We start from the raw sequence: 26,761 nt of genomic DNA, 5'->3' as shown, positions 1-26,761 counted from the left end.
TTCATGGGCAAATCTAAACGCTACAGCATACAATGACATTCTAGAAGATTCTACACTTCCAACATTGTGGCATCAGTTTGGGGAAAGCCCTTTCCTGTTTCAGCATGACAATGCCCCTGTGCAAAAAGCAAAGTTGATACAGAAATGGTTTAATCGAGATCGGTGTGGAAGAAATTGACTGTTAGCATTAGCGGCGAACAATTAGCGCCTCACAAGATTTAGGGCAACTTGCTAAGAAGAGACAAACTTGCTGATGTAAGAAACACAAACTAATCGTGTTATTATAGAATGCTAGTGGATTTAAATTAAGAAGCAAAGTGAAAACAGCATTGTTGCCATCAACATTGTTACATGTGCTGCATTGGCCATGCAGAATGAACGCAAGTGTCTCGTGGTTGAGTAACATCGAATACACTCCTTGAGTGACAGGGTAGGTCTGGTCTGTGTGGATAGTGGCACGGAGAGAAAGAGTGGAGAGAGATGACTCAAGTAGCGAAGTAAACTATGAAAACTGACACATGGCTTATCACATTTAACAAACCAAACCTTCAAATACCTCTATAGAAGGTAAAGTAAATATCATAAAATACGGTATACAACCCATCCCTACTGCACAGAGATGTTTTCTAGTAATGGTATTGAAAACAATAAGACTGCCATGTTCAAATTAAACATTTCAGTCACTAGTCCATTTCTCCATCGAAGTCTTGGGCTTGTAGGACATTTCTTCTTATGAGTATTGCACCATTGGAATAGCCCTCTCAGAGAGCTGACATTTATTAGACTATTCAAGGGGAGTTGGGTTGAAGCATTTAAGGTTGATAAGGTAAAACTTAAAAACAATCATCTCTAGCCGGCTTCCACACAGTACCCTGCCCTGAACCTTTGAGACTGCTAATGTAATAGTTTAGCATCTGTCCCTCTCCTCGCCCCTACCTGGGCTCGAACCAGGGACCCTCTGCACACATCAACAACCACCTACCACGAAGCATCGTTACCTATGGCTCCACAAAAGCCGCAGCCCTTGCAGAGCAAGGGAAACAACTACTTCAAGGACTCAGAGCGAGCGATGTCACCGATTGAAAGGCTATTAGCGCGCACCCCGCTAACTAGCTAGCCATTTCACACCGGTTACACTAACCTATGTACATAGAGCCGTTGATCGGTCACTTTAATAATGTTTACACACTGTTTTACCCACCACTATATGAACAGTACCAGACAAAAGTTTGGACACCTACTCATTCACAGGTTTTTCTTTATTTTTACTATTTTCTACACTGTAAAATAATAGTGAAGACATCACAACTACGAAATAACACATATGGAATCATGTAGTAACCAAAAAAAAAAAAAAGTGTTAAATAAATCAAAATATATTTGATGACAGCTTTGCACACTCCTGGCATTCTCTCAACCAGCTTCACCTGGAATGCTTTTCCAACAGTGTTGAAGGAGTATTGCTGCAGAATGCTAAGGTACCCATGCAGGTTAAGTGTGCCTTGAATTCTAAATAAATCACCGACAGGGTCACCAGCAAAGCACCTCCATGCTTCACGGTGGGAACCACATGCGGAGATCATCCATTCACCTACTCTCTGCATCTCACAAAGACACAGCGTTTGGAACCAAAAATCTCTGGACTCATCAGACCAAAGGACAGATTTCCACCAGTCTAATGTCCATAGCTCATGTTTCTTGGTAGCAAGACAACCATGAAAGCCTGATTCACGCAGTCTCCAATGAACAGTTGATGGTGAGATGTGTCTGTTACTTGAACTCTGTGAAGCATTTATTTGGGCTGCAATCTGAGGTGCAGTTAACTAATGAACGTATCCTCTGCAGCAGAGGTATTTCTGGGTCTTCCTTTCCTGTGGTGGTCCTCATGAGAGCCAGTTTCATCATAGCACTTGATGGTTTTTGCAACTGCACTTGAAGAAGCATTGAAAGTCCTTGAAATTTTCCGGATTGACTGACCTTCACGTCTTAAAGTAATGATGGGACTGTTGTTTCTCTTTTCTTACTTGAGCTGTTCTTGCCATAATATGGACTTAGTATTTTACCAAATAGGGATATCTTCTGAATATCACCCCTACATGATCAGAACACAAGCGATTGGCTCAAATGCATTAAGGAAAGAAACTCCACAAATTAGCTTTTAACAAGCCACACCTGTTAATTGAAACGCATTCCAGGTGACTACCTCATGAAGCTGGTTGAGAGAATGCCAAGTGTGTGCAAATCTGTCAAAGGCCACAGGTGGCTACTTTGAAGAATCTCAAAGATAAAATATATTTTGATTTGTTTAACACTTGTTTGGTTACTGCATGATTCCATATTTGTTATTTCATAGTTGATGTCTTCACTATTATTCTACAGCTTAGAAAATAGTTTAAAAAAAATGAAAAACCATGGAATGAGTAGGTGTGTCCAAATGGTACTGTATATACTGTATTTTAGTCTTGGCTCATCCTATATGTACACACATTTTCTATTCATATACTGTCCATACAGTCTATATACACACCATTCACATACAGTACATATATATTTATTTATATTCCGGATTTTGACATTGATCGTTCTGATAGATCTTCATTTCTTGTTCTTTTTTCTACTTTTGGATAATGTGTGTATTGTTATTGTATTGCTCGATATTGCTGCATTGTTGGAGCTAGAAACATAAGCATTTCCCTGTATCTGCGATAACATCTGCAAAACTGTGTATGCGACCAATAAACTTTGATTGGAATTGCTTTCATAGAGGACTATTTTTAATTGTGAGGATGAACACACAATTTGTTTTCATCATGAGCAAAAGCTATTGGTTTTCTACCCAAAGTTGCAAATCTATTTTATAAACACAGGAGACTAGGAAACTGGATAAAAGAGTGGGGCAGTATAGCAGGAACAGCTCAATTTAGAGGTCAAAACTTGATACTATCACACTGTATAATGGGATATTAAGGCGAATGACTTCATTGACTAACATCTCTGAACAGGGAAAAGGACCCTAACCATCACTACATTTAATGGAAATGCATTAGGCCACATGGTATGAAGAAACAATACTCCAAGCCACTGCTTCATACTACTTGTCAGACAGAGACAACTCCTATTGTATACTGGTCTTTGGGATGGGATTAGTGTAGAGTTTGAGTCGGGGGGGGGGGGGCTTTTATGTGGGTGGTTTTTGACCATTTTTGGGAATTCCTCATGTCTTAATTATGGATGTTGGGTACTATATTTGTTGAATATCACACGAATCCTTTAAATTATGATGGCCAATTTGGGTGCAATCAATTTGCTTAATTTCTAAAAGATCAACCTATATTTCAACAACACACTTAATCAATGTGATTTCTAGCTGGGCAAGTGGGAGTGCGGTGGTAGCTCACCTATTCGTTTGCTCATCTATCACTGATCAGAAATATTTAGCATGCTATAATGTAGCCTAAATCAAGTGTAGGCCTATCATTTTGCTGGATCGCCTATAGGCAACTCCAAAATCATGCGGATGGTGTGAAATATCAACATGAGACTAAAATGTGTTAGAAAATTATAGCAATCTATACTTTCAATCTGTATCTTCACGAAGATACTCTCAATGTAAGACCCTACAAGCAAAGTGAGGGTAGGAAATAGAGGTTGACCGATTATGATTTTTCAATGCCGTTACCGATTATTGGAGGACCAAAAAAGGCCGATGCCATTTAAAATCGGCCGATTTTTAAATATATTGTAATAATGACAATTACAACAATACTGAATGAACAATTAACACTTATTTTAACTTAATATAATACATAAATAAAATCTATTTAGTCTCAAATAAATAATGAAACATGTTCAATTTGGTTTAAATAATGCAAAAACCCAGTGTTGGAGAAGAAAGTAAAAATGCAATATGTGCCATGTAAAAAAGCTCATGTTAAAGTTCCTTGCTCAGAAAATATGAAAGCTGGTGGTTCAATATTCCCAGTTCTTCAATATTCCCAGTTAAGACGTTTTAGGTTGTAGTTATTATAGGATTTATAACGCGTCAACTATTTCTCTCTATACCATTTGTATTTCATATACCTTTCACTATTGGATGTTCTTATAGGCACTTTAGTACTGCCAGCCTAATCTCGGGAGTTGATAGGCTTGAAGTCATAAACAGTACTGTGCTTCAAGCATTGCTAAGAGCTGCTGGCAAATGCAGTAAAGTGCTGTTTGAATGAATACTTACGAGCCTGCTGCTGCCAACCACTGCTCAGTCAGACTGCTCTATCAAATATCAAATCATAGACTTAATTATAATATAATAAACACAGAAATACGAGTTTTTGGTCATTAATATGGTCAAATCCGGAAACTATCATTTTGAAAACAAAATGTTTAATCTTTCAGTGAAATAAGGAACCGTTCCGTATTTTATCGAACGGGTGGCAACCCTAAGTCTAAATATTGCTGTTGCATCGTACAACCTTCAATGTTGTTGTTAATTATGTAAAATTCTGGCAAATTAGTTCACAGTTCGCAACGAGCCAGGCGGCCCAAACGGTTGCATATACCCTGCCTCTGCTTGCACTGAACGCAAGTTGAAATTTAACACAATTTCCTGCTAACATTAATTTCTTTAAACTAAATATGCAGGTTTAAAACAATGTACTTCTGTGTATTGAGTTTAAGAAAGGCATTGATGTTTATGGTTAGGTACATTTGTGCAAAGACTGTGCTTTTTTCAGAAATGCGCTTTTCTTAAATCATAACCCGTTTGGCAAAGTTGAAGTAGGCTGTGAATCAATGATAAATTAACAGGCATCGCATTGATTATATGCAACGCAGGACAAGCTAGTTAACCTAGTAATATCATCAATCATGTGTAGCTAACTAGTGATTATGTGAAGATTGATTGTTTTTTATAAGATACATTCAATGCTAGCTAGCAACTTACCTTGGCTCCTTGCAACCTACTAGGTCCTTTTGACGCTAAAAGGCAGTCAAGCCTGCCACACAGTTTCCTCGTGGATTGCAATGTAATTGGCCATAATCGGCATCGAAAAAGGCAGACTACCGATTGTTATGAAAACTTGAAATCGTCTCTAATTAATCGGTCGACCTCTAGCAGGAAAGAGATGAAACGTGGATCAAAAAGGCATGGGCTTGCCTTGGGCTCTGTTTCAACATATCCCTTTTTTATATGTCAGGGGTTCCACACGCCGTGTGGGAAAAATATTATTTGTATTTTATTTTTTATATTTCCATTATATTCTTAGCCTTTGGTGTTGACTGTGATCGGGTTAGCCTAAGTCTGTCTTGTCCATTTAATTAACAAAATAACTATTGATTTCATGTGAATATGCCATTCTATTCTTTTGAAAATACATTTTATTATCGTGTTTCTTAGGACCTGCCTAAAATGAATTAATAATGGATTTTTTTGGTAATGGTGTATATTCAATGGATTTATTAAAATAGTCCACCCACATGGGACTACATCTCCTCCCAGTATATGCATGGAGATATACAATTATTATCCTGGCAAGAATGTGGTAAATGGGCTCTAAAAAAACATTGACCGATTATACTTTTTTTTTTTACAGGCAACATGCCGTAAAGTCTGTCTATAAAGGGCATACGTGTGTCTTTTTTATTTTAAAGATTATTTCTCGCTGATATGAAAGATAAGGGGCATGTCAACATATGTTTAGAAAACCGGTTTGAAAGCTTTGACTATTTGCTTTTCTAAAACACAACGTCGAAATTGTAGTTCGCATGGGGCCAAATGTGGGAAAATGTAAACGCTGAAAACCCTATATATGGAGAAGGATTTTCGAGCGCTATTACTTCGCTAGCTAGAGCATTGATATTTGCGATTCTCGTTGAACTATTACCTACCTAGACACCATGATAGCTACATGACTTTCACATGTATAGAAAGTATGGGTAGTGTCGTGGCCTTCACCTGTCAACACAGAAACATTGAAACTTTTTCGAGCTAGCAAGCTAGACCAAGCTAGCAACTAACGTTAGCTGTCTAGCTTAATCATAGCTAATTCATAGGTTCAAGGAAGTGCAATATGCAACTACAAACCATTATATAAGGTATGAAAGTATAAATAGAGACCTGTGTTTGCGGATCAGATTGTTCAGAAGATGCCATCTTTCCCAGCCTACTCCTCTTCAAATCGATTCATTCGGGAACGATTGCTTGGGCCTGAATAAGGACGCCTGGACTAAAACTCCGACATTATGTTTTTTGTTTTTTTTCGTTCCTTCTATTATGTTGAGGCAATATAGTAAATATTATTTTCTGATTAGATCGATATATAGATATAGATATATAAATCAGTGGAGATTGCTGAGGGGAGTATTTGATACTATTTGATACTACTTGATACTATTTGATACTCTATTCTACTCATTCCTCTCCAGCCATTACCACGAGCCCGTCCTCCCCAATTAAGGTGCCACCAACCTCCTGTGATATATATATATATATATATATATATATATATATATATATATATGTATATATTTATTTTTTTCATTATTCAACTTTGTTCAAAATCAGGTCAGTTTGACTTTAAATAGCAAAACACTACATTTCCCATGAGGGCTTAGTTCCTAGCTCAGGACTTCCGTTTTTGCAGATATGTCAAGAATACCGTAAACGACTGTTAGGTTTGGTTTGGTTTAGATATATATTTTTTACATTTTATTTTATTTTTTAGATGCATTTATTTTATTACAATTTCAAAATCAGAACTTTGACTTTAAATCGCATAACACTACATTTCCCATGACATCATGTCAGGACTTCCGTGTTCGCATTTGAATCTGCCAAGAAGGTGCATGCAGTAAACTTCCGTAAGGTTATTTAACTTTCGGCATAACAAAAGAGTGATGTCTGAACTAAAACCTTGTAAGGTGTGTAATTTTACGCGACAACAATCATACGGTTTGGTTGTTCCTTCTCTGGACCAACTAAAGATTAAAGGTACGCTAATGAATGTTGTAAACAGCTGTCTAGCCAACCACAACTAGCTAAGTTAGCTAGCTAAGGTTAGATAGCTACAGAAAAGTTCTTTGCGTGTGTTATAATAGTTTTGGTAGCTACTATAGATAGTATTCCTGATGAGCTGGGAGCATGCATTCCTCCTTAATGAAGACAAGTCATTGTAACTACGTGTCATATAAATAAAACCCAAATGCAGAATACATTTTGCTAGCCTAGCGCCAGGTAGGTAGGTATCTGTATGTAGCAGCATACGTTGCCACTGTATCAGCTGTTAAATCATATAATGTTTACAGTATCTATTATTCGTTCATTGGGAAATCAACTGGCAGTCAACTATGATCTCTAATCTTCGTGAATCATCACTACATTCTGGAAACTGTATGAGCAACATTTTGCTCTGTGTGCTCTACATATTCGACTTGTACAAACTTGATTGAATTAGATATGGCACCTCAGCAGACCGAGGTAAAATTAGTTGTATACTGGATATTCGGTGTATATCTGTTTTCTCTAGTCAATTGCTATTGAACCAACCATGCCATGACTATGAAGATAGTATATTCGGAATCAGGGGTGGACGGAGAACAATCCATACTTTTTTTCTTGTTTGTTTTTTGGGATATTGCCAAGGTCCTATCTGATAAGGAATATTTTCTATATTTTCTATATTTTCTCTCTTATTTTCTATGTAAGAGAACATTACACCTTTTAATTTGTTTTTACATTTAACCTGTCTTCTCTTGAGATGAAAGTATTTGACTTTAAGATATGAATTGCCACAATTATGTTTGTTCTTAAAATTATGTATTTTTTAAAAACATAAATAAAGTAAATAGCCTGAATTATCTTGAAAAAAAGTTACATTTTTAAATCATACAAATAGGAAAACGTGTCTCTCAAATAAACAGTTGTTCATTTAAGTTCTGGGCCCATACATGTTAAAGGGAAATGTTTAAAAAAAAACGTCATATTCATAATCTCCAGTACCACCCCAACATCAACATCCAATGACATCGGTGTGCATAGTGTGCTATTAACCAGTTACAAGTAGACATTGCCTACTAATTTTCTGCTAATTGGTTTATATCATTGGAAGCACTTGTCTTCCTCTCTTGTTTTACTACAAAACATAGACATGTGCCACTTTAACATATGTTGATGTTGGGGTGGTGCTGGAGATGACAAACATTAAGTTAAACTATTTAGACATTTTTATTTATTTATTTCACCTTTATTTCAACTGCGACCTGGCCAAGATAAAGCAAAGCACTGTGACACAAACAACAACAGAGTTACACATGGAATAAACAAATGTACATTCAACAACACAATAGAAAGTCTATATACAGTGTGTGCAAATGGCGTGAGGAAGTAAGGCAATAAATAGGCCATAGTAGCGAAGTAATTACAATTTAGCACATTAACACTGGAGTGATAGATGTACAGATGATGTGCAAGTAGAAATACTGGTGTGCAAAAGAAAGTAAATTAAAACAATATGGGGATGAGGTAGGTAGATTGGATGGGCTATTTACAGATGGGCTGTGCACAGCTGCAGCGATCAGTTAGCTGCTCTGATAGCTGATGTTTAATGTTAGTGAGGGCGATATAAGTCTCCAACTTCAGCGATTTTTGCAATTCGTTCCAGTCATTGGCAGCAGAAAACTGGAAGGAAAGGCTGTTAAAGGAGGTGTTGGCTTTGGGGATGACCAGTGAGAAAAACCTGCTGGAGCGCGTGCTACCGGTGGGTGTGGTTATCATGACCAGTGAGCTGAGATAAGGTGGAGCTTTACCTAGCGAAGACTTCTAGATGACCTGGAGCCAGTGGGTCTGGCGACGAATATGTAGCGAGGGCCAACCGACGAGAGCATACAGGTCGCAGTGTTGAGAGTGGTATATGGGGCTTTGGTGACAAAACGGATGGCGCTGTGATAAACTGGATCCAATTTGCTGGAGTGTTGGAGGCTATTTTGTAAATTACATCGTCGAGGATCGGTAGGATAGTCAGTTTTACGAGGGTATGTTTGGCGGCGTAAGTGAAGGAGGCTTTGTTGCGAAATAGGAAGCCAATTCTAGATTTAATTTTGGATTGGAGATGTTTAATATGAGTCTGGAAGGAGAGTTTACAGTCTTGCCAGATGCATAGGTATTTGTAGTTGTCCACATATTCTAAGTCAGAACCTTCCAGAGTAGTGATGCTAGTCGGGCGGGTGCGGGCAGCGATCGGTTGAAAAGCATGCATTTAGTTTTACTAGCGTTTTAAGAGCAATTGGAGGCCTCAGGAGTGTTGTATGGCATTGAAGCTTGTTTGGAGGTTTGTTAACACAGTGTCCAAAGAAGGGCCAGATGTACACAGAATGGTGTCATCTGCGTAGAGGTGGATCAGGGAATCACCCGGAGCAAGAGCGACATCGTTGATATATACAGAGAAAGGAGTCGGCCTGAGAATTGAACCCTGTGGTACCCCCATAATGACTGCCAGAGGTCCGGACAACAGGCCCTCCGATTTGACACACTGAACTCTATCTGAGAAGTAGTTGGTGAACCAGACGAGGCAGTCATTTGAGAAACCAAGGCTGTTCAGTCTGCCGATAAGAATACGGTGTGCAGTCCGGTTTCCGAGCTGGTCAGCCATGCTCAAGGTGCACCTCAGCCACGCTCAAGGTACTAAACAATATCATAACCGCCATTGTGCAGCCGTCTGTGCAGCCGTCTTCATCGGCCTGGCCAAGGCTTTCGACTCTGTCACCGTACCTCGACAGAGTCGAAAGCCTTGGCCAGGTCGATGAAGACGGCTGCACAGTACTGTCTTTTATCAATGGCGGTTATGATATCGTTTAGTACCTTGAGCGTGGCTGAGGTCACCTTGAGCGTGGCTGACCAGCTCGGAAACCGGATTGCACAGCGGAGAAGGTACGGTGGGATTCAAAATGGTCAGTGATCTGTTTGTTAACTTGGCTTTCGAAGACTTTAGAAAGGCAGGATGGGTTTGGGTCTAGATTGTCACCCCCTTTGAAGAGGGGGATGACCACGGCAGCTTTCCAATCTTTAGGAATCTCGGACGATACGAAAGAGAGGTTGAACAGACTGGTAATAGGGGTTGCAACAATGGAGGCGGATAATTTTAGAGAGGGTACAGAGGGTACAGGTTTTGCAGCTCTTTCAGAACATCTGCTATTTGGGTGAAGGAGAAGCTGGGGAGGCTTGGGCAAGTAGCTGTTGGGGTAGCCAGGTTGAAAGCATGGCTAGCCGTAGAGAAATGCTTATTGAAATGATTGATTATCATGGATTTATCGGTGGTGACAGTGTTTCCTAGCCTCAGTGCAGTAGGCAGCTGGGAGGAGGTGCTCTTATTCTCCATGGACTACAGTGTCCCAAAACATTTTGGAGTTAGAGCTACAGGATGCAAATTTCTGTTTGAAAAAGCTAGCCTTTGCTTTCCTAACTGACTGCGTGTATTGGTTCCTGACTTTTCTGAAAAGTTGCATATCGTGGGGACTATTCGATGCTAGTACAGGAAGTTTTTGTGCTGGTCGAGGGGGGTTAGGTCTGGAGTGAACCAAGGGCTATATCTGTTCTTAGTTCTAAAAAAAAATTGAAAGGGGCCTTATTTTAGATGGTGAGGAAATTACTTTTGAAGAACGACCCGGCATCCTCTACTGACGGGATGAGGTCAATATCCTTCCAGGATACCCGGGCCAGGTTGATTGGAAAGGCGTTTGTGTGTTTTAGGGAGCGTTTGACAGTGATGAGGGGTGGTCGTTTGACTGCGAATTCATAACGGATGCAGGCAATGAGGCAGTGATCGCTGAGATCAGCAGAGGTGAAAACAGCAGTGGATTTGGAGGGCAAGTTGGTCAGGATAATATTTATGAGGGTGCCCATGTTTACGGATTTGGGGTTGTACCTGGTGGGTTCCTTGATAATTTGTGTGAGATTGAGGGCATCTAGCTTAGATTGTAGGACTGCCGGGCTGTTAAGCATATCCCAGTTTAGATCACCGAACAGAACGAACTCTGAAGATAGGTGGGGGGCAATCTATTCACATATGGTGTTCAGGGCACAGCTGGGAGCTAAGGGGGGTCTATAACAAGTGGCAACATTGAGAGACTTATTTCTGGAGAGATGGATTTTTTTAATTAGAAGCTCGAACTGTTTGGGCATAGACCTGGAAAGTATGGCAGAACTTTGCAGGCGATCTCTGCAGTAGATTGCAACTCCTCCCCCTTTGGCAGTTCGATCTTGACGGAAATGTTGGGGATAGAAATCTTCGAATATTTGATAGCCTTCCTAAACCAGGATTCATACACGGCAAAGACATCAGGATTAGCGGAGTGTGCTAAAGCAGTGAGTAAAACAAACTTAGGGAGGAGGCTTCTGATGTTAACATGCATGAAACCAAGGCTTTTATGGTTACCTCTCTTACTGTCATTGAGTAACGATAAGAGAGCTTGTATATCTCTGGATGCACTAGTTATGCTGGGTGAGGTCACCGCATGTGTGGGAGGTGGGACAAAGGAGGTATCTGAGGCATGTTGAGTGGGACTAGGGGCTCTGCAGTAAACTAAAACAATGATAACTATCCTAAACAACAGTATACAAGGCATATTGATATTAGAGAGAGACATAAAGCAATCACAGGTGTTGATTGGAAGAGCTAGCTAAGACAACAAGAGGAAGAGAACAACATCAGTTAAATCAAATAATTTGTATTTGTAACTATCTTTTTGAATTGTAGTATGTCATTTATACAACATTTTAAAGAAAAACCTGTTTAACAACTAACCCACATTTCTTCTTAAAGAATCTTGTAAGAGTCTGCTGACTAACGCAGGCTTCAAGCTTCCTTTTAAGTAATTTTTTTGCAGGTAATTGCCATAGACTACCAGTATGCAAATTAGGCAGTCAAATGAATGACTATCTTACCGATGCGATTCGTTAGGCTACTGACGAGTCACTAAAATAGCAACCAAAAAACACCATTGTGTGTGTTTGTGGAAAGAAAGACAAAGATCATAGACCATAGCTATGAATGTAGCTGCTTGTTGTTATGGGGCAGCACTGGATAATTTCCATAGTCATGGCACGCCATTTATATAAGAGCTATTAACGGTTTGAAATCTTAAATCTTACTTTTTTTAAATATTTGATGTAATAAAAACATTGTGAATTGTTTTCCATCCATCCCTGAATCAAAATATACCATCTTCATAGCCATGGGAGGCTTGGTTCAATAGCTAGTGATGAAGTGAACTGAAAATCCAATATAAAACGCATTTTACCTCAAACCTCTATGGGACATCCCTTAAATTCCTAAAATGCTACTCACTAGGCGTGGTGCTGTCTTAACAAAGCTCACATCCCTGGCCTGGACACAAGATCTAGAATACTACTAGATAATAAGTATAATCATGTGTTTTGTGGAAATGCATACAGTGCCTTCAGAAAGTATTCACACTCCTTGACCTTTTCCACATTTTGTTGTGTTACAGCCTGATTTTAAAATGGATTAAGTTGAGATTTTGGGTCACAGTGCAATAATAGTGTTTTAATATGATTTTTGAATGACTACCTCATCTCTGTACCAGACACATACAATTATCTGTAAGGTTCCTCAGTCGAGCAGTGAATTTCAACCACAAAGACCAGGGAGGTTTTCCAAAGCCTCGCAAAGAAGGGCACCTATTGGAAGATGGGGGATTGTTATTTTAAACAACAGACATTGAACATCCCTTTCAGCATGGGTGAAGTTATTAATTACACTTTGGATGGTGTATGTATACACCCTGTCACTATAAAGATACAGGCATCCTTCCTAACTCACTTGCCGGAGAGGAAGGAAAACTGCTCAGGGATTTCACCATGACGCCAATGTTGACTTTAAAACAGAGTTTAACAGCGGTGATAGGAGGAATCAACAACATTGTAGTTAGTCTACAATACTAACCTAATTGACAGAGTGAAAAAAGGGAAGCTTGTAAAGATATTCCAAAACATGCATCCTGTTTTGAATACAAAGCGTTATCTTTGGGTCAAACACATCACTGAGTACCACTCTTCATATTTTCAAGCATGGTGGTGGCTGCATCGTTATCAAATGTATTTATATAGCCCTTCTTACATCAGCTGATATCTCAAAGTGCTGTACAGAAACCCAGCCTAAAACCCCAAACAGCAAGCAATACAGACGTAGAAGCACGGTGGCTAGGAAAAACTCCCTAGAAAAGTCAAAACCTAGGAAAAAACCTAGATAGGTACCAGGCTATGAGGGGTGGCCAGTCCTCTTCTGGCTGTGCCGGGTGAAGATTATATCAGGACATGGCCAAGATGTTCAAATATTCATAAATGACCAGCATGGTCAAACAGCAAGGAGTCATCATGCCAGGTAGTCCTGAGGCATGGTCCTCCGAGAGAGCGAAAGAGAGAATTAGAGCGAGCATACTTAAATTCACACAGGACACCGGGAAAGGCAGGAGAAATACTCCAGATATAACAGACTGTCCCTAGCCCCCCGACACAAACTACTGCAGCATAAATACTGTAGGCTGAGACAGGAGGGGTCAGGAGACACTGTGGCCCCATCTGATGATACCCCCGGACAGGGCCAAACAGGCAGGATATAACCCCACCCACTTTTCCAAAGCACAGCCCCCACACCACTAGAGGGATATCTATAACCACCAACTTACCATCCTGAGACAAGGCCGAGTATAGCCCACAAAGATCTCCGCCACGGCACAACCCAAGGAAAGGAAGACCACGTCAGTGGCTCAACCCACTCAAGTGACGCACACCTCCTATGGATGGCATGGAAGAGCACCAGTAAGCCAGTGACTCAGCCCCTGTAATAGGGATAGAGGCAGAGAATCCCAGTGGAGAGAGGGGAACCGGCCAGGCAGAGACAGCAAGGGCGGTTCGTTGCTCCAGTGCCTTTCAGTTCACCTTCACACTCCTGGGCCAGACTACACTCAATTATATGACCTACTGAAGAGATGAGTCTTCAGTAAAGACTTAAAGGTTGAGACCGAGTCTGCGTCTCTCACATGGGTAGGCAGACCATTCCATACAAATGGAGCTCTATAGGAGAAAGCCCTGCCTCCAGCTGTTTGCTTAGAAATTCTAGGGACAATTAGGAGGCCTGCGTCTTGTGACCATAGCGTACATGTAGGTATGTACGGTAGGGCCAAATCGGAAAGATGGGTAGGAGCAAGCCCATGAAATGCATTGTAGGTTAGCAGTAAAACCTTGAAATCAGCCCTTGCCTTAACAGGAAGCCAGTGTAGGGACGCTAGCACTGGAGTAATATGATCACATTTTTGGTTCTAGTCAGGATTCTAGCAGCCATATTTATCACTAACTGAAGTTTATTTAGTGCTTTATCCGGGTAGCCGGAAAGTAGAACATTTTATTTATTTTATTTATTTTTATTTAACCAGGTAGGCAAGTTGAGAACAAGTTCTCATTTACAATTGCGACCTGGCCAAGATAAAGCAAAGCAGTTTGACACACAACAACACAGTTACACATGGAGTAAAACAAACGTACAGTCAATAATACAATATAAACAAGTCTATATACGATGTGAGCAAATGAGGTGCGATAAGGGAGGTAAAGGCAAAAAAAGGCCATGGTGGCAAAGTAAATACAATATAGCAAGTAAAACACTGGAATGGTAGATTTGCAGTGGAAGAATGTGCAAAGTAAATACAATATAGCAAGTAAAACACTGGAATGGTAGATTTGCAGTGGAAGAATGTGCAAAGTAGAAATAAAAATAATGGGGTGCAAAGGAGCAAAATAAATAAATACAGTAGGGAAAGAGGTAGTTGTTTGGGCTAAATTATAGGTGGGCTATGTACAGGTGCAGTAATCTGTGAGCTGCTCTGACAGTTGGTGCTTAAAGCTAGTGAGGGAGATTAGTGCTTCCAGTTTCAGAGATTTTTGTAGTTCGTTCCAGTCATTGGCAGCAGAGAACTGGAAGGAGAGGCGGCCAAAGAAATAATTGGTTTTGGGGGTGACTAGAGAGATATTCCTGCTGGAGCGTGTGCTACAGGTGGGAGATGCTGCGATAAGGGGGGACTTTACCTAGCAGGGTCTTGTAGATGACATGGAGCCAGTGGGTTTGGCGACGAGTATGAAGCGAGGGCCAGCCAACGAGAGCGTACAGGTCGCAATGGTGGGTAGTATATGGGGCTTTGGTGACAAAACGGATTGCACTGTGATAGACTGCATCCAATTTGTTGAGTAAGGTATTGGAGGCTATTTTGTAAATTACATCGCCGAAGTCGAGGATTGGTAGGATGGTCAGTTTTACAAGGGTATGTTTGGCAGCATGAGTGAAGGATGCTTTGTTGCGAAATAGGAAGCCAATTTTAGATTTAACTTTGGATTGGAGATGTTTGATGTGGGTCTGGAAGGAGAGTTTACAGTCCAACCAGACCCCTAGGTATTTGTACTTGTCCACGTATTCTAAGTCAGAGCCGTCCAGAGTAGTGATGTTGGACAGGCGGGCAGGTGCAGGCAGCGTAGTTAGTTTTGGTTTTTACTTGTATTTAAGAGCTTGTATTTGTATTTGTTTTACTTGTATTTAAGAGCAATTGGAGGCCACGGAAGGAGAGTTGTATGGCATTGAAGCTTGCCTGGAGGGTTGTTAACACAGTGTCCAAAGAAGGGCCAGAAGTATACAGAATGGTGTCGTCTGCATAGAGGTGGATCAGAGACTCACCAGCAGCAAGAGCGACATCATTGATGTATACAGAGAAGAGAGTCGGTCCAATAATTGAACCCTGTGGCACCCCCATAGAGACTGCCAGAGGTCCGGACAGCAGACCCTCCGATTTGACACACTGAACTCTATCAGAGAAGTAGTTGGTGAACCAGGCGAGGCAATCATTTGAGAAACCAAGGCTGTCGAGTCTGCCGATGAGGATGTGGTGATTGACAGAGTCGAAAGCCTTGGCCAGATCAATGAATATGGCTGCACAGTAATGTTTCTTATCGATGGCGGTTAAGATATCGTTTAGGACCTTAAGCGTGGCTGAAGTGCACCCATGACCAGCTCTGAAACCAGATTGCATAGCAGAGAAGGTATGGTGAGATTCGAAATGGTCGGTAATCTGTTTGTTGACTTGGCTTTCGAAGACCTTAGAAAGGCAGGGTAGGATAGATATAGGTCTGTAGCAGTTTGGGTCAAGGGTGTCCCCCCCCTTTGAAGAGGGGGATGACCGCAGCTGCTTTCCAATCTTTGGGAATCTCAGACGACACGAAAGAGAGGTTGAACAGGCTAGTAATAGGGGTGGCAACAATTTCGGCAGATAATTTTAGAAAGAGAGGGTCCAGATTGTCTATCCTGGCTTATTTGTAGGGGTACAGATTTTGCAGCTCTTTCAGAACATCAGCTGACTGGATTTGGGAGAAGGAGAAATGGGGAAGGCTTGGGCGAGTTGCTGTGGGGGGTGCAGTGCTGTTGACCGGGGTAGGAGTAGCCAGGAGTAGCCAACATTGCAGTAGTCTAGACCTAGAAGTGACACAAGCATGGATACATTTTTCTGAATCATTTTTGGACAGACAATTTCTGATTTTTGCAATGTTACATAGATTAAAATAAGCTGTCCTTGAAACAGTCTTGATATGTTCGTCAAAAGAGAGATCAGGGTCCAGAGTAACGCCGAGGTCCTTCAGTTTTATTTGAGACGACTGTACAACCATCAAGATTAATTGTCAGATTCAACAGAAGATCTCTTTTGTTTCTTGGGACCTAGAACAAGCATCTCTGTTTTGTCCGAGTTTAAAAGTAGAAAGTTTGCAGCCATTCACTTCCTTATGACGGACATGCAGGCTTCCAGCGAGGGCAATTTTGGGGCTTCACCATGTTTCATTGAAATGTACAGCTGTGTGTCATCCGCTTAGCAGTGAAAGTTACCATTATGTTTACGAATGACATCCCCAAAAGGTTAAATATAAATTTAAAACAATAGTGGTCCTAAAATGGAACCTTGAGTGACACCGAAATTTACAGTTGATTTGTCCGACAGATAAGATCTAAACCAGGCCAGAACTTGTCCGTGTAGACCAATTTGGGTTTCCAATCTGTCCAAAAGAATGTGGTGATCGAGGGTATCAAAAGCAGCACTAAGGTCTAGGAGCACGAGGGCAGATGCAGAGCCTCGGTCTGACGCTATTAAGAGGTAATTTACAACCATCACAAGTGCAGTCTCAGTGCTATGATGGGGTCTAAAACCAGCCTGAAGCATTTTGTATACATTATTTGTCTTCAGGAAGGCAGTGAGTTGCTGTGCAACAGCCTTTTCTAAAATGTTTGAGAGGAATGGAAGATTCGATATAGGCCGATTTAGTTTTTTATATTTTCTGGGTCAATGTTTGGCTTTTTCAAGAGAGGCTTTATTACTGCCACTTTTAGTGAGTTTGGTACACATCCGAGGGATAGAGAGCCGTTTATTATGTTCAACATAGGAGGGCCAAGCACAGGAAGCAGCTTTTTCAGTAGTTTAGTTGGAATAGGGTCCAGTATGCAGCTTGAAGGTTAAGAGGCCATGATTATTTTCATCATTGTGTCAAGAGATATAGTACTAAAACACTTGAGTGTCTCCCTTGATCCTAGGTCCTGGCAGAGTTGTGCAGACTCAGGACAACTGAGCTTTGGAGGAATACGCAGATTTAAAGAGGAGTCCGTAATTTGCTTTCTAATAATCATGATCTTTTCCTCAAAGAAGTTCATGAATTTATTACTGCTGAAGTGAAAGCCATCCTCTCTTGAGGAATGCTGCTTTTTAGTTAGCTTTGTGACAGTATCAAAAATACATTTTGGATTGTTGTTATTTTCTTCTTCGATACTGCACGGTACTGTCTTTCCAAGCTAGTCGGAAGACTTCCAGTTTGGTGTGGCACCATTTCCGTTCCAATTATCTGGAAGCTTGCTTCAGAGCTCGGGTATTTTCTGTGACAAATGTTTTTAGGGGTGCATCTAGGGTATTGCGCAAGGTTACATTGAGTTCCTCAGTTAGGTGGTTAACTGATTTTTGTCCTCTGACGTCCTTTGGTAGGCAGAGGGAGTCTGGAAGGGCATCAAGGAATCTTTGGGTTGTCTGAGAATTTTATAGCACGACTTTTGATGATCCTTGGTTGGGATCGGAGCAGATTTATTGCGATTGCAAATGTAATAAAATGGTGGTCCGATAGTCCAGGATTATGGGGAAAAACATTAAGATCCACAACATTTATTCCATGGGACAAAACTAAGTCCAGAGTATGACTGTGGCAGTGAGTAGGTCCGGAGACATGTTGGACAAAACCCACTGAGTCGAGGATGGCTCTGAAAGCCTTTTGGAGTGGGTCTTTGGACTTTTCCATGTGAATGTTAAAGTCACCAAAACTACAAGGTCCGATAGGAATTCAGGGAACTCAGTGGGGAATGCTGTATATGGCCCAGGAGGCCTGTGAACAGTAGCTATAAAAAGTGAGTAGGCTGCATAGATTTCATGACTAGAAGCTCAAAAGACGAAAGCATCGTTTTTTTTTTTTTTTTTTTGTCAATTGAAATGTGTTATCGTAAATGTTAGCAACACCTCCACCTTTGTGGGATGCGCGGGGGATATGGTCACTAGTGTAACCAGGAGGTGAGGCCTCATTTAACACAGTAAATTCATCAGGCTTAAGCCGTGTTTCAGTCAGGCCAATCACATCAAGATTATGATCAGTGATTAGTTCATTGACTATAACTGCCTTGGAAGTGAGGGATCTAACATTAAGTAGCCCTATTTTGAGATGTGAGGTATCACAATCTCTTTCAATAATGGCAGGAATGGAGGAGGTCTTTATTCTAGTGAGATTGCTAAGGCGAACACTGCCATGTTTAGTTTTGCCCAACCTAGGTCGAGGTACAGACACGGTCTCAATGGGGATAGCTGAGCTGACTACACTGACTGTAGTGGCAGACTCCACTAAGCTGGCAGGCTGGCTAACAGCCTGCTGCCTGGCCTGCACCCTATTTCATTGTGGAGCTAGGGGAGTTAGAGCCCTGTCTATGTTCGTTATGGGTATGCTTGTCATTGAAAGGGACTAGGGAGTTTTTTTAGGATAAAAATAAATGGAATAGAGCTAATCACAAGCAAAATCCTAGAGGAAAACCTGGCTGTCTGCTTTTCAACATATACTAGAAGACAAATTCACCTTTCAGCAGGACCATAACCAAAAACACAAGGTCAAATATACACTGGAGTTGCTTCAAGACAACATTTCATGTTCCTGAGTGGTCTGGTTACAGGTTTAGCTGAAATCGACTTGAACATCTATGGCAGACATGACAATGGCTGTCTAGCAATGATAAACAACCAATTTGACAGAGCTTGAATAATGTGAAAATGTTGTACAATCCAGGTGTGCAAAGCTCTTAGAGACGTACCTAGAAAAGACTCACAGCTGTAATCGCTGCCAAAGGTGATTCTAACATGTATTCACTCATGGATTTGAATACTTATGTAAATGAGGTATTTCTGTATTTGATTTTTCAATACATTTGCAACAGTTTCTAAAAACATGATTGTCATTATGGGGTATTGTGTGTAGATGGGTGAGAAACAAATCTATTGAATCAATTTGGAATTCAGGCTTAACACAACAAAATGAGGAGTAAGTCAAGTGGTATGAATACTTTCTGAATGCACTGTAGCTAGATAATAATGCAAGTAAGTACTGTACCAAACTAACAGTGATGTAAATAGGGGCGGCAGGTAGCCTAGTGGTTAGAGCATTGGGCCAGTAACTGAAATCCCCAAGTAATCGAATCCCCAAGCTGAAAAGGTATAAATCTGTCGTTCTGCCCCTGAACAAGGCAGTTAACCCACCAAGAATTTGTTCTTAACTGACTTGCCTCGTTAAATAAAGGTTAATAAAAAAAATCAACTGGGGTGTAAACTCTGATGGCTGGTCTGCAAAAAGTAGAAAATTGATGGGCAAAAAGAAAACGTTGGTAAACTGCGTTTACCCTCCGCTACACAACTGCAAACTACAAATGAAAGATAGCAACACACTTCATCTAGGCCTATTACACTCCAGTGAGCATGCAGCAATGCAGAAGTGCAATGTTCCACTTAACTGCCACAAACTGCCACAAATGGTGCCCTGTACTACTTCTGCATTCATCCCTGTCCGGTGCTTCTGATATCAATAAGTTAGCAAAGGTTAGCTTAAAGGGCTATGGGTTTCAGGGAATCCCCCTGGGGTAGGTTTTGCCTATTGTGACTTTTGTCATCACACTATGTTTTCTGACCATTTATATTCATGAAGTGCTCATGACACTCATGCAGGTGGTATAATCAGGGTGTCAAGGCTAAATACTGCTACGCATATAGATGTCATTACATTATTACATTTATCATTTCTAAGTTATGAGTGATGCATGCTATTGTTATGGTGGCAAGTTCAAGTAAAGTGTCAGTAATCATTCATTCCATATACATGCACTTTTCTGTAATTCTACCTCCCAGGAAGCGAATCTCTTGGGTTTAGCCCAAGTACCTCCGTCTCTGTGGTATTAGAAGATGATGGGACAATAGTTGAAGATGAGGCCTATTTCTTGTGCTTACCTACAAACACAAAGTTTATGCTCTTGCATGAAAAAGAGACGTGGGCCCCACTACGAAGAAGTAAGCTTTTTCTGTTCTGTCAATGCAAATATGTATTGTCATATTAGGCTATATTCATTGTTTAAGCCGACTATTGTGTGATCCGTCATTTTGCGGTTTCTAAGTTGATCTATCTGCAGTTTGAGCCAACCTCTTGGGAAAGCACATCCTCTGACATTCTATGCCTATATTCCAAGAGTATGTTTGTTTCTTTGCTTGTTTTTTGGGCTGACTAGTTAAAGACCAAACTCTGTTCTTTGATTACCTGGCATTGGTCATCTGTCTTAGCTCTCCCAGGTTGCATTCCCATACTAACGCATAGTGATTTTATACCATGCTACTATAGTTGATGGCGGCACAGCTTGGATGACCAGGGAGTCTGTGAATCTTGAGAGCGATGCTGTGGACAGCTCAGTCAGTGGGATCGAGCCCTGGTTCTACCTGGCCCAGCAACTCAAGAAGGACCTGGCCAGCATCATACTGATGTCGGAGGCAGAATTACAAGTAGGGTAACTTCAATAACATTTCCACCTCCATCCCCCCTCTCACATTTAAATGTATGAATATAGAATATCTTGTTAAAGTTAGGTCCTATTCCATCAGATAAAAACAACATTTATGGCTACAGCAGGTATGGTATAAATATTGTTTATACTACTTCAATACAAAGCCCTCTTTGCATTATGTTTATGTGCTTGCTTTATGTGTAATAGAGAGAATAACTATACATGTTGCGTGTTCCAGACCCTAGTGGACGTGCCTTGTTTAGAGCTGGCCTCAGCCCTGGGCTTCCCGGAGAGGAAGGCGCTGAATCTCCAGGACACTCTACAGAGAGTGTTGGACCGCAGGGAGGAAGAGCGACAGTCCAAGGAACTGCTCCAGCTCTACCTCAAGGCAGTGGAGAGAGAAGACGGTCAAGAGGCAGAGCCTAGAAATGACGGTGAGAGCACTATCAGGAATAAAATGGGTTCAATCTGTTAGAAGATCCACCTATGTGAGTGGAAATGCCATTTGAAGTGAGGGAAGGCATTTTAACTTCAACTCAAAAGTTGTGGTAGTTTATGTAAAAGCAGTGTGTGGCTTTTTTGTCACTAGATGGAGCCATTCTTTAAGCAATAGACAACTAGCCCTGAAATATTGCCTCTAAACCTCAGCCAAGTTGTGTTGTGAGAGTGATCGTGTTCTACCATAACCCATGTCTCACAGGGTCAGGTGATGGGGATGTGACAGACGGGCTGGCGGTAGATTCGGCATCAGGATTCATGTCCAGAACGCTGATGGTTCTCAAGGGTAAAACGAGCCCTGAGACCAGGCTCTCCAATGAGGAGCTGCAGGTATGTCACAAAGACCAACGGCTAAACGCTGCATTTGGTTATACAGGATCGTATTAATAGACTAAAGTGGACCCCTCTCCTTGTCTACTCGCTCCTTGTCTACTCTCCTTAATCTGCATTGATATGAAAGGGCATGCATTGTGAAAACAAAGTCCCTGGTAGGTATCCACAGTATCACAGTGATATGTCCTAAGTTATTCAGTTTAGTGCACAGAAAAAAACGAACAGGAGAGAAATACTTTCCATTATTGAGATGCACTGGATTACGTCCCAATTATCCTGAAAGGGTTCACTTCTCCCCACGTATTTTAAAGCATTCGATTAGTGTAAGCACAGGTTAGAGGGAGTTTATTACACAGCTCCTTCCATTTCAAATCCATGAAGGTAAGTGAACAAACGCACAGTTAAGGTAGAAGGGTAGAGAATTTGGACGCATGAAATTGTTTCCTTTCCACCACATGAGGGAAATGGGAAGGCTACAACTACAGTATATGTGAGAATTTCTATATTCTGTCCACTTGGTGGCACTATCCCTCTGCACTCTTGATTTCAGTATACACAGCATGTGAAAATAGACTGCCTAAGTACATATTTTGTCAAGCTGTTAACTCTATCACCAAACCAAACTACATACATTTATTTTTTTAGTACAAGTGTCTGTAAATATGCCAAGTAATCCTGACAACAAAAAATAAGTTTAGAGCAGTTCTAATAACATCACTGTATACCAAGGAATTGCATTTCTTATATTGAATACCATTTTTGTCCCAACTGTATCTGTTTGAAATCCAAGATCAAGGGCTTTTCACACCACTAAGTATACTCGGAGCCTCTTATCTCCCAAGTCAATTATCTTTGAAAACAATATCAATTACATTGAACATAATGAATGTAAGAACATTTACTTATTAAGTCTGCAGTATATTATTCCAATGTGGTCCATTGACATTCATGAACCATGAGCAACTAATGCAAATCTCTGCCATGTCTATACAGCGCAGAGACTATCCTATCCCCCCATCTCTGCACTTCTGTCTTTCTCAGAATAGATTGCGGTTCTGATTTTAGCTGTATACAACATGAAATAAACCAAACCAAAATGTTGTCAACTGCAGATGGTGGTGAACAAAGGTGCACGGGCCATGGAGCAAGTCCTGGGCTGGGACTCTGAGAGGACATTGGTGCTGCTGCAGGCATGCGAGGAGCAACTGAGCAGGCGGCTCCAGCAGGTTCAGGCCATGCAGTACCTCCGTAGCCACACACAACAACAGGCCAGCACGCAGCCCTCCGACAAGAGCCAAGCCACACAAGCCAAGCGCAGCAAGTAAGGAGTAGGGGGAAGTTGCCACTACACGCTGATCTTTGGTGATTTTAGCGTTTTCCCACTTATGGTTAGGATTAGGGAAGGGGAAACTGATCCTAAATCTGTACTTAGGGAAACTTCACCCCAGAGCCAGCTAGTAATACCCCTCTGTCTCTGACCACAGAACACACACTATCTGCCTTAAGACTGAGACGATAAGTATTTGGATGGTAAAGCATTTTTTCTTGAAATCGAACAATGACCATGAGGTTAAAGTGCACACTGTGAGCATTAACTTGAGGGTATTTATCTATATCGGGTGAACCATGTAGAAATTCGGTCACTTTTTGTACATGGTCCCCCCCAATTCACTTATTTGTGCGTTAAAGTAGTAAAATGTTAAGCATTTGGTCCCATATTTATAGCACACAAAGACTACATCAAGTTTGTGACTACAAATATGTTGGATTATCCTGACTGAATTGTGAATAATGATGAGTGGGAAAGTTACAGATGCAAAAATATAATTCCCCCAAGGCATACTTACCTCTCACCATTATAATAACAGGGGAGGTTAGCATTTTTGGGGGGGGGGGGGGGGGGTGTGTATGATATTTGTGCATCTAACTTTCTCACTCATTGTTCACGTTTCATTCAGGATTATCCATAATCATGGTAGCATCCACATTCATGTAAAAGTGTTAGAAATTCAGAAACAAATTCTGTTTTTATTTACAATAAAAAGGATGCAATACATTATTTAATTAATGGGCACAAATAATCTGAAACACAACCAAAGCAAATGCATCCACCAAGTTTGTAGAGTCAAAATCTTGATGTAATTATTGCGTGCTAGGAATATGGGACCGAATACTAAACTTTTGACTACTTTAATAAACATATAAGTGACTGTGTCGTAATACCTTTGGTATCCTAAAATGGGGGGACTACGTACAAAAAGTGCTGTAATTTCTAAACAGTTCACCCGATATGGATGAAAATAACCTCAAATTAAATCTGACAGTCTGCACTTTACCTCATAGTAATTGCTTGATTTCAAGTCCAAACTTTGAGTATAGAGCCAAAATAAGAATAAATGCTTCACTTTCCCAATAATTACGGAGGGCACTGTATATCGCCTCCTGGTATCAATAAATGCTCATAAACGCTGACATTATTTGCCAAATGGCTTTGGTGCCCCTTTTGTGAGTAAACCACATGATGTCTATCTCTTTAGGTACATTAAGTAGAAGTGTTATTAGCATAGGTAGATGTTAATGACCAGAACAATTAGGAATGGACCAACTGTGCAACCCTTTTGATATGTTGTCTTGGTCTACTCCTCCGGTACTTTACCTACTCAGGAGTAAAGTGTGACACAATACCTGATTCTTGCCCCTGGAAGCCGTAACAAAATTATGGTTGATGTTAACTTAAATTGTAAGCAAATACCTTGGACAATCCATTTGTGGTCAAAGATTAGTAACCCAGTAATCTGTTGACATTATATTTAATCCTATTTTCCTGAAGATTTAAAATGAGAGCTAATTGTTCCATTCCTGTCAATTTTGTATACTGAATCATTGATATGCCTCCTAAAACCTTGCCAAATACTTAGCCTATTTCTTCTGCCTATTTTGCTTTCCCTTTTGACTCTACTTGTTTTGACTGCTCTACATATTATTAACCAATAAAATATAACTTAGAATTCATTCTTTTTGGGAAACAACCAGAATTGGTTTATCTATCTGTACTTAAACCCTGTATATTTAGGAATGTTAATGTAAGAAAGGATATCAGATTTGATATGTAATTGTGATGTAAGCGTGCATCCGTGTAGTGTGGGCCCATGTGAGCTATCTGGTTGTATTGACAGGACATCCTTGTTAATGGAACAGACTTAAAGGGCTGTAAGATCACATTTGAAACCAGTCGTTTACAACAAGGACATGGGGCCAGCAAGGAGGCACATGTCATGACAATGAGATGTCAACAGATTTATATATACAGAAAAGTGTATTGAAGGCATTTATGGTGACAAATGGATGGAGAAACATGTTATCTTCACCCGTGTTATGATGTGATTCTTGTACTCCACGTGAATATTAATTGCAATGCTCTGAAGTCCGTTACGCACTCGTTATTGCTTCCAATGTTCCTTGAAAGAAAAAGGTGTGTGTTCAGTTTGAAATGGTGCATCTTGGGAGCCCTCTGTATGAAATGAATGAACATGTACGGACTGTACATATATTTTATCATTGAGCCACAGAGTTGTGTAATCAAAGTTTTGCATTGTGATTAATGAGGCTTTTTTTAATGGAGCTGTTTCAAATGGAACTGACGTGGCAAGCGGAGTGTGTTAAGTATGACAGCTTTTCTACAATAAAGCGCACAATCCTGACATCACTGTGTTTTCATTCACTACTTTTTCATTTACTGCTTGTTATTTTTTCCAGTGTATATAAAAATGTGCATCCCATCCATGGACAGGAGAATGTAATGCTGTGTGTTTTTTAATGAGCTAAAGGCTATAGAGGATTGCCTCAGGAAGACTAGAGGAAGGATAGGACATTTGATCCACCATTAAATGGTAAACTTAACTCACGGCTTGTGATGCCAAGATACTCTTCTCCGTATCGTCAATATATTGGTCCAGAAAAAAAAAACGTTATGGATTGTTGATATTCAATGAAGTTATTTTATATGTCATGGCGTGTACATTGTTTGGCCCTAAGATACAATTGTAAAGGAATAATGATGGGTGTGAGGGAAAAGAGGTGACTGGCTATGTACTGTTGCTGTATGTGTCTGGACAGTCAGTTGATGGGTTTTATGGTGTGCGCAATTCCTGTGACATTACCTCCGCTTAACCAGTGTTCCCGGAATGAGCAGAAGTGACGTGTGAAGTGTCTCAGCATTTTGGGGGGTTTTGAATATGGTTATATTCATTTTATTATCATTATTTCAGAATATTTCTTTGTTTTGCATCAACTATCAATCTGAATGTAAACCAAGTCTTTCAACCATGTTCTTTAGTGGTAGATATTAAACAAAACAATTATGGCATTTGTGAGTTCTGAAATGAGATGAGTGACTTAAAGGAGGCCTTCAAGCACAATAGATCCTTTTCTTCTAAATGTCAAGGTAATGTCATCTGATGGGTCATTGTCCATGAGAACTCGCGCAGCTTATCACAAGAAACTGTTGGCCTTCAAATGATAAAGTTAGGCTCATGCTAGAAGCAATTTGTGAGAACTACAGTTTTCTCTCCTTCCAACAATAGCAGTTCATTTAAAGGGGCAATCTGGGATTGATACATCCATTTTTGGACTGTTAAGTTAATGATAGAATAGGCTATCATTGATTGTGGATAGAAATGATAAATGCATCATGAGCTCAATTCAACTGTCTTACACTCTTGCAACCCACAATTTAATTGTTTTACTCATTTTTCTGTAAACAATGTATTTAAAAA

General features: G+C 40.5%; 2 protein-coding genes across 3 annotated transcripts in view; one reads left to right on the top strand and one right to left on the bottom strand.

Annotated features, from left to right (window-relative positions):
- The window catches only part of pex14 (peroxisomal biogenesis factor 14), a 104,848-nt gene extending 98,390 nt beyond the window's left edge, over positions 1 to 6,458 (bottom strand). The window contains exon 1 of the mRNA XM_021616103.3: positions 6,113 to 6,458. Coding sequence (XP_021471778.3) covers positions 6,113 to 6,148 — 36 coding nt within the window. The 5' untranslated portion in view covers positions 6,149 to 6,458. The remainder of the gene's footprint in view (positions 1 to 6,112) is intronic.
- Positions 6,459 to 6,770: 312 nt separating this feature from the next.
- dffa (DNA fragmentation factor subunit alpha) lies at positions 6,771 to 25,687 on the top strand. 2 transcript variants are annotated; one of them, XM_021616102.3, is made up of 6 exons: positions 6,771 to 6,985; positions 20,512 to 20,670; positions 20,996 to 21,153; positions 21,394 to 21,589; positions 21,856 to 21,983; positions 23,099 to 25,687. In XM_021616102.3, the coding sequence occupies exons 1-6, from the start codon at positions 6,892 to 6,894 to the stop codon at positions 23,309 to 23,311; spliced, it is 948 nt and encodes a 315-aa protein (XP_021471777.2). In that variant the 5' UTR covers positions 6,771 to 6,891; the 3' UTR covers positions 23,312 to 25,687. The 2 variants fall into 2 exon arrangements, with proteins under 2 accessions (XP_021471777.2, XP_090040687.1); XM_090184561.1 differs by having other exon boundaries at positions 6,810 to 6,915.
- The last annotated feature ends 1,074 nt before the right edge of the window (positions 25,688 to 26,761 follow it).

The sequence above is a fragment of the Oncorhynchus mykiss genome, chromosome 9 (genome assembly GCF_057628025.1).
Source record: "Oncorhynchus mykiss isolate SJ-2025 chromosome 9, ASM5762802v1, whole genome shotgun sequence".
Lineage (NCBI taxonomy): Eukaryota > Metazoa > Chordata > Actinopteri > Salmoniformes > Salmonidae > Oncorhynchus > Oncorhynchus mykiss.
This window is presented reverse-complemented; position numbering and strand designations above follow the sequence as displayed.